Consider the following 14,240-nt stretch of genomic DNA (forward strand, 5'->3'; position numbering starts at 1 on the left):
GTCCTAATTACTCCAAGTTTGTGTTCCAAAGGGTGATGGGAGTCAAAGAGGAGGTACTGGTCCGTGTGTGTGGGCTTCCGGTAAACTTCGATGTTGAGTTTGCCGTTCTCTTCAATGTGCACAGCGCAGTCCAGGAAAGGCAAACAGTTGTCCTTTGTGTCTTCCCTGGTGAACTTGATGTTTTTATCCACAGCGTTAATGTGCGCTAATGTTAATGACACCAACTCTCTGCCATCTATAATCCAGTTTTGAGATCCCTTCCCAGACGCCTTAACGCCCACTCACATCCTGGGCCATCTGACCTCAGGAATTCGCATGATAAGGTGGGGCCAGGTTTCACAATGAACACACCCAAAACTCTGGCTGATTGGGACCCACACCCAGTTTCACACCTTGGCTCAGGCGATTAGAGGATCATCAGGGGGTCCTTTTGTCCCTCTGTGGGGGGATACTCCCACTAGGTTTATATCTGGGACTCTCCACCATTTGACCTTAGAACTGAAGAAGCTTCTCGGATGAGAGGTGAAACGTCTTCAAGTAACTTAAAGAAGTCCAGACGCTTTTCTTTGCAAGCTCCTTTGACTATCAAAGGTAATATTATTTACATTTACGTTTTCTTATTCAGATTGTTGAGTCTTTGTGTGATGTCAATTTTAATATCTCTATAATAAAACTTTATATGCCACCTCACATGATACTTGAGTGCCTGATAAGGTAAGATTATTTTATCTTTAAGATTAATAGTCATAATGAGTCTTTATGATATGGTTATTTCTAAACGTTATGCAGGTGTAGGTGCTTTGATAACCGTCAGACTCATTGCCTGCAATCCTGTTTAGGCAGCTCTGGTATCCTGGTCTAGATGTGTCACAGAGCCATTAACACGGGTGATGAGTCACTGTGTTGTTGAGGGCTGTGTGGTTTGAGTGTGATGTATCAGACACCCACAGTGTGGTTCCCAGAGCTCTCTGCCAGTCACTGTGGCCATGCCCGTTGGCTGGCTGCTCTGCCAGGGAGGCTTACAGGCCAGAAGTGTTGAAGGGAAAACCCTAGAGAGCCAGGGATATGAGCTGCAGTGGCCAAGTGGTAAATTCTCACCTGCTACTAAGTGTGAATTAGCGCTGCGATCGTTTTCTTTTCACACTGTGAGTCACTTAAGCTCAGTCCCACAACCTGCTGTTACCTTACTATGTGCCTGAGATGGTCTCACACAAATATAGCTGAAAGGTTTTTCTTGTTCAGCCCTAACAAATAAGCCTCACTGCCCCATCGGTAGCCCACACAACAGAAGTAGAGCTTTTGACGCTGATGCTGTTGAGTTATTACTGTGCTTACTCCTCTCCTTTTCTCCCAGGTATTTCTGCAAGTCATCGGAGTGATTGCAGTAGCTGCTGTCATCATCCCCTGGATTCTTATTCCTGTTGTTCCTCTTCTTGTTGTCTTCCTGTTTCTGCGATGCTACTTCTTGCAGACCTCCAGGGACATCAAGCGTCTAGAATCTACCAGTAATTTTTTATTTATTTTTTGTGGTGTGGGATTGGGAAGAAATAAAAGCACAGACTACAGGAATGCTAATAGGCTATTGAAAAAGGCAGTGATCATTAGCATAAAGGCTAAAGATGGCAGTGGCCTATGCCTTGGTCACACGCAGTTTCCTCAAAAGATGAGAGTTCATGACTTCACATATAATAGGAAAAAATGTCAAGTGGTCATGACTAGGCCACATCAAGCTTTAGTTCTTCTATTTCATTCAAAGCTGAGAGCCAAAATGCACATTGACTAACAAGTGCCATCATCTTTTAGAACAAATGCTTTGTTTGAATCCTTCAAGGAGGCATTTAGGTTTTGTTAAGGAGTTTGTAAGTCTAATGAGTTGAAACAAAAGACGGCTGAATGGCGACCTTTCCTTAAATCACGATAAAAATCAGGGGCATCACCTGTATTATTGTTAGTATAACAGAGTACACATTCATATTTTTCACTTCACATACTGATACGCTGCAAAATAAAACCGAACAGTTCAGACTATTAGTATTAAATGTACCCTGACACTATAATTGTATTTAGAAATCTGGTCAAAACTCTTAAAAATGTTAAATGCCTCGCTAAGCTGGTTTTTTGCCTTGTATATTTCCTATAGCTCGGAGTCCTGTTTTCTCCCACCTTTCCTCCTCTCTTCAAGGCCTGAGCACCATCCGTGCCTTCAAGGTTCAGCAGAGGTTCCAGCAAATGTTTGATGAGTATCAAGATCTTCACTCAGGTGAGACGTAAAAGACATATTTGTGTTATAAGGTCAAAAATGCAAGACATCAACATCTAATGAGCTCCATTATCAGTCTCATCTAAAGCCATTCATGATATTCAGACTGTATTAAGAAGTATTTCCTCATATGCAACATGTGGAATCTGTCTTTGTTAACAGAGGCCTGGTTCTTATTCCTGACTACCTCCCGCTGGTTTGCCGTGCGACTCGATGGAATTTGCTCAGTTTTTGTCACCATTACTGCTTTTGGCTGTCTTTACCTCAGGGATGGTACTGTATGGGTTTTGACTCTGTGCATGCTAAGAGACATTATTAGCAGAAGCAAGAGGAAGGACTGGTGGATGTGTGACTGCATGCTTACTTCTTCTTTGATAATACAGGACTGGAACCAGGTGCAGTGGGTCTGGCTCTGTCTTATGCAGTTACGCTCACAGGCATGTTCCAGTGGGGCGTCAGACAGAGTGCAGAAATTGAGAACATGGTGAGAACACGTGATGAACAAGGGTTTGATGGTTGGTTAACTTCCATTTGAGTCCAAATGTGACTAGAATTTGCTAAATTAAGACAATGTATTAAATTAGGCTTGAAACTAGAGACTGAGGCCATAAACTCATTAGCATCGTGTTCACTGTGGTCACAGATACAGATTTTAACTGATTTATGAAACCAGATAAATAGCCACTGCTGGCCATAAGAAAAAAAAATGCAGGTAGAATGATTGTCACTTTAGGTTTGTTATATCCAGTCTGGGTCAATTTAAAGAATCTATTAAATTGTATTATAGGGATTTTCTGTTACATGAAGTTATATAGGAGCAGCTTATTTATTTATTCATAAAAGAGTTAAAAGAGGAAAAATTATTTTAAGGAAATGCCTACTATATGCTTTATTTTTGCAGATGACATCAGTGGAGAGAGTGGTTGAGTATGCAGAGCTGGAGAGTGAGGCATCATGGGACACAGACAAACAGCCACCAAGTGATTGGCCCAAAGCAGGCTGCATCACTTTTGACAGAGTCAACTTCTCTTACAGTGCCAGTGAACCTTTGGTCCTGAAGAACCTGAGTCTTGTCTTCAAATCTAGAGAAAAGGTCCTTGTCTTTATTCCCACCTGTGCATGCTTACTGGAGTGCATAGCCCATGACTAAGGTTGATATGCAGCTAGTGTAGTAGGTGTGGTGTGATTCTTTTTTTATGTGGCATTATTCTCAAATCAATTATTAAAGGGGCACCGCATTGTGCTTCTGAATCTTCAGGACTATACCATTTGTGATTCATGGAATACATATCATGTAATTAAGACTGTTCAAGTGGATCCATTTGTCTCCAATTTGCATTTTGAGCTACCTGACGGTGACAACTGTTTATTCACTATAAGAGAGAGGAGAGGCCGAGGAAGAGGGGTGAAGGAAGAGCGAGAGAGGGGAAGGCTGAGGGAGATGGTTGAGGATGATTGAAATTGTGTTTAATGCAGGGGGTGTATTTTGCATGGCTACGGTTGGCCAGGGCGGCTGATTTCACAATGGATGGGTTGATAAGTGCAGAGGCCCTGGCTCTGACAGCCCATGGGAGGGATCTCTACCGCATGCCTTGGGGGTAAAAGGCTTTGTGCATCCTGACAGTTCCCCTGACACCCTTTCACCTGCACCTACCATCTACAGTATAAGATCCTTTCACTTTGTCCCATACAGCAGTCATACACTGCATATATATATATATATATATATATATATATATATATATATATATATATATATATATATATATATATATATATATATATATATAAATAAAGATTTTATCATAAGTCACCACAACACTACAAACAACTTTCCATATAGAAAGAAGTACTTTAGTAAGACTATATTATTCTCCAACACTAATTCATTTCACAATCCTTGCATTTCAATCTGGTTCTGCTGTGGCTAAAGTGTAATATCACATTAGATTTGGGTGTATCCTCTTGAGCAAATGCAATTATTTTTGGTGTGTATTTACATTCATGTAGTGTGGAATTCTTCTTATGTAGGTTAAAGCAGATGAATGCAGAGACACGATTTCAGATTCAGTCTCATACAAGCACTTGGTAATTTTTTAAATGTCCATGTAGGCACTTACTGTATAAGTACTGGGGGTGGGGCTTAATTGTCACATGCAGTAGGGCCTATGTGTTTTAAAAATCGGAATGTGAGTTACTCTAATAGCTCCTATCAGAGTATGGATGTAGCATGAGAGAGTAAGCATATCATTACTTCTCTATTACCTGTCAGCCTAACCACTTATCTTTCTGTATCCACATGCCCAATGGCTATGCAACAGCATATAACAAACCTAAATGGTATGACACTAGTTCAGCAGAGCAAGCGGTGCAATGCTAATAAAATTCCTGTTCATTGGATTCAGCCCACAGCATGAGTTTTTGTTCTTTGGTATCCCAAGTCTGGTAAAATAGTGGAAACACCTATATTATACTGTCATTTTATGTGTTAACTACCATCACACGTATGTACAGCATTAGCAGATACCTGTGGATGGTATGACCTTGTGCTTTAAAGAAAGTATCGGGTGATGGCCTGCAGGTTACCATACCCTGGGGTAGTACCATAGAGCACATAAACAAGTATGAGTGAGTGGTAATTTTGACTCGGCCAATTTATTAGGTGTGTTCAATGAGATTTGATAGATTTGATACGCTAACCTTGATGGGGTGACTTTTAGAAGAGCCTATAGAGCCCCGTTTATGTCACCTTTTACAGTTGGTTAAAATAAGTAACTACACTTATCTAACCCACCCACATTGGTGTTTATGAGATAAGCACAGATCTAAATAAATATAGCACACTTAAAAATAGCTAAATTGAATTATAAACACGTTAATTGTCCCTAACACAAACGCTACAAATGAATTTATACGTGGCATTAAGCTGAAGCACTTAAATATGATTAAGATATAAATGATTTGATTTGATTAAGGGAAATATTTTTAGCTTTAAATCTTGATTATGAGGGTTAGAGAGGCTTACAGAAGGATTTTCTCCATTGCCCACCATTTTTTTTAGTATTTTGACTGTCTAGTAAAACACAAACAATTTCATACATAAATATTATAGGACAGAGAATCTTCCCTTAGTTTTTATGCCAGTATTGTACAAAGGTTTATATTGTAGTTTGCCAGGCAACTGGGTCTCTTACTGACAAAATAATAAGCACTATTTTATTTATTTATGGTTTTTTTGTGGGCATTTACTAAGACTTTACAGATATAACATACTAGCTCTTTCCACTGTAGGTTGGCATTGTTGGACGCACTGGTGCTGGTAAAAGCTCCCTGATCTCTGCCTTGTTCCGGCTGGCAGAACCTGAGGGAAGAATAACGATTGATGGATTTCTGACGTCTGAGATTGGTCTTCACACACTGCGACAGAAAATGTCTATCATCCCACAGGTGCGTTTTTTTAATTTCAGTATCAGCAGTTGTGTTTTGTAACTAAACACAGTAACCAATAATCATCTGCAGGTTAGAAAGATATTACTTATAATATAATATATTAATTACTACCATGTTTAACCTTTTCGTTCTAAAGCAGCTTTGCTTTGACACCTTCTCCAAGGTCCCATGATTCCTCATGATTGAGTAATGGCAGAAATGTCAGCTGCACGACGGTAACAGAAGCCTGCATGCTTTTGCCCTTGTTAGACACTTGGCTTTTAAAAAAAGCTAAAACAAGTGAGGAGAATTACAGTCGTCACTCAGGGGATTTCTGAAAGTGAGACAAACGGATGCCTTGAGACAGTTTAACTTTATTTCCGCTTGTTGAAACTGATACGGCATTAAGAAAATGCCAGCCTGCGGGTGAGTGTCAGCAGAGAGGAGGGAGGGGAGAAGACTCCCACGGCCTATACTGTGAAGAGAGCAGTTCCCCATCCCTGACAGAGGATTAGCCCTCTACCCCCCAAACATGGGAAAGCTGCTTAGAAGAAGTCTCCCCCATCCTCACAGTCAGAGTCCCCTTGTACACCGTCACTTAGCTCAAGTCTTAAACATTTCTAGGGTGCAGCCAAGATGCCCAAAAACAGTTTCATTAATGCTTTTCTGTGGATTTGATAGGTTTCTGGCATTGCTACTACTTCAGATAAAGTTTCACTTCTTAGTCCAAACTAGTTTGCGATGGATGTGATGTATGTTTGATGGGATTTTGTTTACTCTTTCTGCATCTCCTAGAGGGAGAGACTGCTACAAAGTGGCAGGTTATGAGTCAAAACTTTAACTGCACGCTCATCTCATCTGTATCACATGCTGGATGGCATTTTCATTATGTAGGCAGCACTCGGGAGAGTAGAGTTTCTCTGTAGTCTGTTGTTAGTATTACAAACTTATATATGGAGCGAAGACTCTTGGATTTACACAAATTCATCTGAAAGCCTTTTTTTATTCTCCCGCTAGACGTCGATGAAATGATATGCAGTCAACCTTTCACTTGGAAAAAATTTTTTGACATAAATTGCTGGTTGTCGTACTTTTCATTTGGAATTTTGAGTTTGATATGTAAACTATACATTGCCGCTGAGGAGTTTCATTATTTGGCGCCCACAGATTTGATTATGATAAGCTTGTATTAGCATATGGCATTAAAAAGGGATCCATTTCAGTTTCTATTGAATTCTCAGGAATGACTTAGGAGAAAAAAAATGAATTCTGTGGCAAACAGAGGGCTTAGAATTGGTGGAGCACATAATCGGTGTATAGAAAGCTGTGCTTGAAAGCAGTTTTTCCGACCTAACATTGAATCCTCAATTAAAGTGTGTCACAGAACTAGTTTGAATTGGGACTTCAGCTGGCTTAATGACAAGGTGGTGTTTTGGTGACAGAGGGAAAAGCTCATTGGAAGTAAAGAGGTGGAACATTTTCCAAGGCACAGGTAGCAGGGATGAGACCCTGAAAGCTTTACTTTCTCTGGATTGAAATTGAGCAGTTAGCCCTGCGCTTTCTGACCTATATGACGGCTTGTTGAGACATGACTTTTTAATTTTTGCTGTGCTTCCACACCCAAACGTATGCTTCATTTTCTTTTCTTATGAAGGTGACCTGTAAGAGAACAGATGTAAAGGTGTGGATATATTAATAGTTCTGTAACCTTTAAGCCTTTTAGGCTCATTGTGTGCTTTACTTTTGCTCCTAGTCTAATCTCACAGTTGCCAGATGAACGTATCGTATCTTGATTCGAGGTCAGATGCATATCTTGACTAAGCTGGAGTTATCGCGTTCCTCTGACTGTGATGCGGATACAATGGAAGCATCACTTTTTGTTATGGACAGTCGCTGCTCTGTGCAACCTGAAGCTGTGGCAGACTCAATAGCACTGTATTATTATTAGGTTGGTTTTTTCTTTAAACAGTCATTATAACGATTTAAGTACCTTGCTTATTTTGCTCACGGATCAAACACTGTGGACATAAATGCAATATAAAAACCTTATCTGCAGCAGCGGTGTACCGTGAGTGAGAGGGTCTTTATGCTGTCCAAGGAGAGCCCTCTACTGAGTAAATCACTTCAACATTGGAGCAAGATTTATGAATGCACACTATATGTGGCCTGACATGAGATGATGTGGGATTGTTCCTTTTTATCAGTTCATCACAAACAGAGTGGCGTGTTGGAACAGTGCCCATGGACAGGCTCTTTCCTTTACACTGTAATAAAGAGCTTTATTTACCCTCTTAAAGAGGGCTGTGTGGCTCAACCTTGATACAGGTGCAAGGCTTACCATAAATACATATCTTGGACATCCTACCTGTCTGAGATGTGAGGCTGTCCTTTCATGAGGGTAGTCAACTAATGTGATAACCTAACTATTCACACATGCTTGTACATTTAGTTAGTATGGTTTCTTATTCTGTATTTTAATGTTAACTTGACAGTCCTTTTGTGTCGTATTATACATTCAGACAGCCTTGCACGACTATTCTCCACCAGCACCAATGTGCACGTTGTGGTTTTCCAAGTAAAAAGATCAACTTACTGAAGCATAGTTGGCTAGAGCACTGAATAGAGCTCCTGAGTGGAGCAAGGCCTTTGTGAACATCTTCCCCTCACACATTGCTTAGCACTCTTCTATAAATCCTGTCTTAACCCTTTCATACATCTTCCCCCCTGTCATTATCTTAACTGGCCACGGCCTTCTCTTTCCATATCCATCTATCCACAGGACCCAGTTCTCTTTACGGGCACCATGAGGAAGAATCTGGACCCTTTCAAGCAGCACACAGATGAGGACCTGTGGAATGCACTCCAAGAGGTACTACAGCGTGGCTCTGAATGATTCCCCCTTGCCGGCCCAGGGGGGGATCCCTCTGTCCCCCTGTACAATGCTGCCATTCAGATTCCCTGCTCGCCACAAGTCATGGGGGGAAATCCCATTAGGGCCATGGGGCCCAGCTCAATGTGCGGCTTGTAACGGGTAACCATTGAAAGTGCTGGGGGAGATGTGTTTGGGCAGTCAGGCCAACCAGGATGAAGGCTTCCCCCACAGTGAAGGGCTTCAGCTCCTGGTCCTGCCTCTGAATAGGTTTGGTGGCCTGGATTAAAGCTAGAGGCTGGCCACAAGAGAGCACTGGCCAAGGTCATCAGTAGACCTGGCCCTGCATTGTGCCAGGCAGTTAATGGGTGTGTTTGGATGGCTCTTTAAAGACATCCCCACAGGAGGCCTTTATGCAGGAGTAATGAAGGGTAGGGGCTGAGCTCTCTCTCTCTGCAGGTGCAGATGAAGGCCATGGTGGACGAGCTGCCCAGCAAGCTGGAGACGGTGCTGACAGAGTCGGGCTCTAACTTCAGCGTGGGCCAGAGGCAGCTAGTGTGCCTGGCCAGGGCCATCCTCCGGAAAACCCGCATCCTCATTATTGATGAGGCCACTGCTAATGTGGACCCAAGGTCAGATTATACTTCCAAAGTAAATTATTATACATCAGCGTGGAAGCGCTCTCTTCCACATGTGTCTTGTTTTTCTGTACAATGGTGCTACACAATATGAGTATTTTTAAGTGCATAGAATAAAACTTTTTCTCTTTTTTCTTAAAATCTTTTTGGTAAAGCATCGGCGCAAACATGGATTTTTTTTTGTTTAACACACATAATAAAAATATATGGGTTTTTAAGTCTAAATCTCACCTGGTGAAGATCAAATCAAGTCAATTAAAAAAAAAATGTAACAAAATATACCACACTTGTCTTTTTAAAGCTGAAGTCCTGTGGTATTCTGTTTTTTTTCTGTCTGTTGCTGCACATATTTCTCTGCTGATGAGCCATTGTTCTGTGTTGCGTAAAATCCCTGCCCAAGGCTGTATAGGAAGAGAGCTTTTCAGTTCTCAGGTGTTTTGTTTCCTGCTTCTTTAGAACTGATGGGCTCATCCAGCAGACTATCCGGGACAAGTTTCAAGAGTGCACAGTCCTGACCATTGCTCACAGGCTAAACACTATCATTGACTGTGACAGAATACTGGTAAGTAAGAAAGCAGTAAATTTCCATTGTAAAGCACTTTAGTGAAGGTTTTAAAATGAGACTCTTCTGCTGGAGTTCATTCCAACATTGCTCTGCAAGTAGCTTTGTGATATTCCCTACTAAACTTTGGCAACCCCTTGTACTATCTCACCAGCTACAGTAAATATTGCACTCAGTGTTTTCAGAATTTGTAGAGTAAATCTGGGGTCCCCTGCAAAACATGCACTTCACATTCATTCTCATTGTTGTATGCCAAACACAAGAGCTTTTAAACACCTCTGTCCTTTATTTTCAGTTCCGCTACCTTATTTTGCAACAGCTGGGCAGATTTCTCACTCACAGCATTCCCTTTCATTCAACCTTCGCTTGCACCACTTGATCTTTGGCCCTTTCCTGCTACTGCCTGCAGAGGTGCCAATTAGTGCCATTTGTGGTGGCATTTGTTAAGAGTCTATGGAGGACGGGGCACGACCCGGTGGCCGCTTGGTGACTGAGAGGGTTGCTGAAATAAGGCAAATATCACAGAGAGGGGACTGTTTCACACCTACACTCTTGTTAAATGCCCCCAGACTGTCACACACTCTGGGAAAATTTAATTGGGACCCGGAAGAATTGTCCAAATTGCAAGAATCGAATTTCGCTTCCTGGTAGCCTGCTCCTAAACTTTTGATTATGACAGCAGCTGCAGAAGTCTCCCTTTCATACTAAACACTACCTGAAAGTGGGCTTTACTGATAACAAACTGCTCATTAACGCTGTAAGGGGATCGAGCTTGTTAAAATTTGTCTGTGATATAATTGTAGTCTTTTCCAAACTGCCTGAATTGGCACTATTCTTTGTGTGGTTTACATGGCATGTGATGACATAGAAATGATGGTAATTTTCTAGCGAGTGTTAAAGGTGTGATTGTTGGATTTGACTGAGGACCACCCCTAGGCCTCTGAAATGCTAGGATAAATACATGGATAAATCCCTGATCTCCTGTCTGTCAGAGTCAGCGCACCAGACTTTCACAGTGCTAACAGGTTACCCTCATTGTGCATGGCGTTCTCAAGCAGAAACAGGCACCCGTGTTTGTTGTTGCATGAGTCACATAAAATAGATGGTTCCTATGTGCACCGAACTACTGTTTCCCCATTCAACTTGCGCTGTCTGCTTGCATCACTCAGCAGTGAAACAGCTGAAATGTCAGTTTTCCCCAAAGTAAAGTATACAGACACAGGAACACACACACACACTTACACACACACACACACACCATTGTATGTGTGATTGCAGGTTCTGGATGCTGGCAGGATCCAGGAGTATGATGAGCCATATGTGTTGCTCCAGAACCAGGATGGGCTCTTCTACCAGATGGTCCAACAGACAGGCAGAGCCGAGGCTGCCTCGCTCCTGCACACAGCCAAACAGGTAACCACATCCACCTTTGTCCCAGGACAAGCCTGTCCCTAAATAAGAGCCCAGTCGTTGCACAGTAATCCCAGACTCTCCCCTTAACTCCAGGCTCCGTTGCTCACCTCCAAAATAATACAGCTAAGCAACAGAAGATGTGTGTAGCCCTGACAATGCAAAGACACTTGATTACCATTTTAATTTAAAGTGTCTACTTGGAGCATTGCGACACCATAACATTCATTTCAAGAGAGAAATTGTCCCTTTGTAGATTTACATCCTCTGATATTATCGGAAAAAGTCTCTGTATAATCTTTTTTCTCATAATGTAATTTTGAGATCATTTTAGCGATGATTCTAGAAAAGCAGCTTTCTTTGCACTGTATCTATTTTGAAATATTGGGTTTAACTTCATCGCGATTTGGGATAAACTTTCTATGGGGATTACTGTAATAGAGAATGTCCATATTTTTTCCCTGTGAAATTCATTTGTGATGTATTTCCCCTTCAGACACTGAACAGATAAGAGCCAGCTATTCATTGTTCAATTCCACTTTATGTGCATCTGTCTGGGACTACAGATACCATATTGCAACTTCAAACAGGTCTTTGTGAAATAAGAAAAAGTAGGCATCATTTCATTTTCTCTCTGTCCCTCGCACAAATTTATCAGCGGAACTGTATCTCCTCAGCCAGAGGAGTGAAATGAGTAAAATACTGATTTCAAAGACTCAGCACAGTGTGGTATTATTTGGTTTCGTCTTACCCTGCACACTGGCGGATTGGTAGTGGCATTGTTCGGGCCCTTACGTTTTCCTTTCTTTATTGTAGGATGCTCTTCTTTGATCAGATTACTGCAGCATCCATAACTGTCTAGCACCACTTATTAAATACAGAGATAGTCCGCATGTTGTGTGTCAAGTTTCTATAGTTGTCAGTCAAGGTTTAAATACATTCAATAATCTGATATCAACCTCTAGCTCCTTTGTCCGTGCTGAAAGAGAATCCCAGAGTAGACAGTATATATATCTCAAGCTATGGCCAAGCTTTCACTTCCATTGCCTCTTTTTCCACAAACTTTCTTGCTGAAATTGTTCAGCTGTCAGAGCGGCTCGGCATAAAGAAGCCATGCCTTTTGCAGGCGCAAACACTGCAATCCGGCTTTTCTAAATAGCGGCTTGCAGCTTAGGAGCCAGCGTAAGAGAAAATTAACTCCACAAATAATTCCTGTAATTATCTCCAAAATTTTCCTGCCTTTAATCTAACAGTTGTTTACTGGGCTAAATAAGCCACTTTTGTATGCTTCAGTGGGTGATAAATCCCTTTGCCGTGCTCTGACTGGATCTGTCATAAATCGCACCTTAACAGATCGTAGCTCAGATTGGACAGTGTGCTTGTGTTCTGTGACACTGCTTCCCTGATCCGCTTTTCAGGTTTACATGAACAAAAAGCGGCTGACTGACGTGCGCCGTGACGAGGACATCCGTGTCATCTTCGAGACGTCCCTTTGACGGTTTGGAGGGTCGCTGTGGTCCTCGTGTTAGCCATCAGTGACCAAGTATTTTAGCAGACACACCGATATTCCTAAATGTCTTCAGGCCTAGTGCAGTGTAGTGTGCGCTCCATTTGATTAGCATAGACCCGTGGTATGGAACAGAAAGGAGGCACACGCCTGAGGTGGGCTGTGCCTTCCATTGACAGCATGTTACTGCATGGCTGTTTATTGATTGCAAATGGCTATATTTATGTAGGTGTGTCCTGGCTTCTGGGGTATCTACAGTGGGGAACTGGTGCTCAAAAGAGTGTCAATATTCTGTGTGCAATAAATTACCTGTGGCTTAAATTGTTCTTTTAGGGAAAACATTGTTTTATAGGAATAAAGTCTTTTCATTACTTGAAAAATGCTTGACAAGCCAAGGAGAACCTCAGAGGGGACACGGATGCTTTCTGTAATTATTGTGCCTTAATCACGCGATTGATTCCTAGTAATTGCACTGTTTGTAAATTGAATGGTTTTCCTGCACTTTGACTCTATCGGTTTTATGTCTACCTCATCTCTAGTGAGCAAAGACCAGTAACAGTTGGCAATGATACTGACTAATATCAAGGAACAAGATGTCTCTCAACTTTCTGTCCTGGCTTGTTTGATTAACAACTTTATTTGAGAATGTAACACTTTTATGCAGGTAATTATGTGGATGGAACCCAGTGAGATTATTTATATCCTGGTAATTATTCGCGCTGTTTGATTTTTTTACATCTTTGTCTACGGCTCGTAACACAAATGGAAGGTAAGATTTCAAGCACTTTGCAGTTTCTAAGTCATAAATAAGTGCGAGGAATGCTCACTTGTAACTGACACTAGATTCGTTTCAAATTTCATTTAATAAAAGAGTATTGTTTTGAACGTTTGGCTTCATTTTGCTTCATTGTGAGACTGACTCACCAGCGTTTCCTCCCCGCTGTTGCTCATTCCACACTCAGCTGCCTGAATGGTGTGTTTGCTTCAGGTCAGTGGTTACAGCTGGAGTTGAACACGATGCTACAAACTGGTAAGCGGTTAAAGGAAGCGACCGTGTGATTATCGTGCTGAGTCGAGTGATTTTCTAATTCTGTTTCAGCGGTAAAGTGGCGCGGCCTTGCACTCTATTATTTTAACATGTCAGTAGTGCAATAAGATGATTAAGTCTTAAAATGTAATTTTGTCATTAGCGGCTCTCTTAGAAAAGAGCTGTTTAATTTGGCTTCATACAGACAAGCGCAAAGCCAGTGATTACACATTCACAGATTCTTGTCAGTGAACACTTAGCTCGGTCTAAAAGGCGGTATTTAACCAGGCCCGTATTTGGGTCATGAACTGTGGGACATCAGTTCCTTTAAAAGCTGAGTGATTTACACAATTCATTAAAGCCAGTGAATCTTCAGCCGGCGTCATATTAAATGGTTACTTACTCTCAAATAGCCCCTTGGGAGCTGAATTGTTGGCTTGCGAATAGATTAAAGTTTACATTGAAAAGAAAAATTGAATTCAGAGGTAATCAATAGCATAATGGGCCAGTGAGAGGAGCCTGCTGCCTGAAATGAAAT

General features: G+C 41.6%; 1 protein-coding gene across 1 annotated transcript in view; it reads left to right on the forward strand.

The window, feature by feature from the left end:
* The window catches only part of LOC146370675 (ATP-binding cassette sub-family C member 4-like), a 35,730-nt gene extending 22,170 nt beyond the window's left edge, over window positions 1-13,560 (forward strand). Inside the window, exons 21-31 of the mRNA XM_084908261.1 lie at window positions 1,355-1,505; window positions 2,141-2,260; window positions 2,423-2,533; window positions 2,644-2,744; window positions 3,162-3,353; window positions 5,552-5,707; window positions 8,469-8,558; window positions 9,018-9,190; window positions 9,653-9,758; window positions 11,037-11,171; window positions 12,587-13,560. Of these exons, the coding sequence (XP_084764387.1) occupies window positions 1,355-1,505; window positions 2,141-2,260; window positions 2,423-2,533; window positions 2,644-2,744; window positions 3,162-3,353; window positions 5,552-5,707; window positions 8,469-8,558; window positions 9,018-9,190; window positions 9,653-9,758; window positions 11,037-11,171; window positions 12,587-12,664 (1,413 nt within the window). The 3' untranslated portion in view covers window positions 12,665-13,560. The remainder of the gene's footprint in view (window positions 1-1,354; window positions 1,506-2,140; window positions 2,261-2,422; window positions 2,534-2,643; window positions 2,745-3,161; window positions 3,354-5,551; window positions 5,708-8,468; window positions 8,559-9,017; window positions 9,191-9,652; window positions 9,759-11,036; window positions 11,172-12,586) is intronic.
* Window positions 13,561-14,240: the final 680 nt, after the last annotated feature.

The sequence above is a fragment of the Perissodus microlepis genome, chromosome 16 (assembly GCF_051167445.1).
Source record: "Perissodus microlepis isolate ML-2025 ecotype Zambia chromosome 16, ASM5116744v1, whole genome shotgun sequence".
NCBI classification, from domain to species: domain Eukaryota; kingdom Metazoa; phylum Chordata; class Actinopteri; order Cichliformes; family Cichlidae; genus Perissodus; species Perissodus microlepis.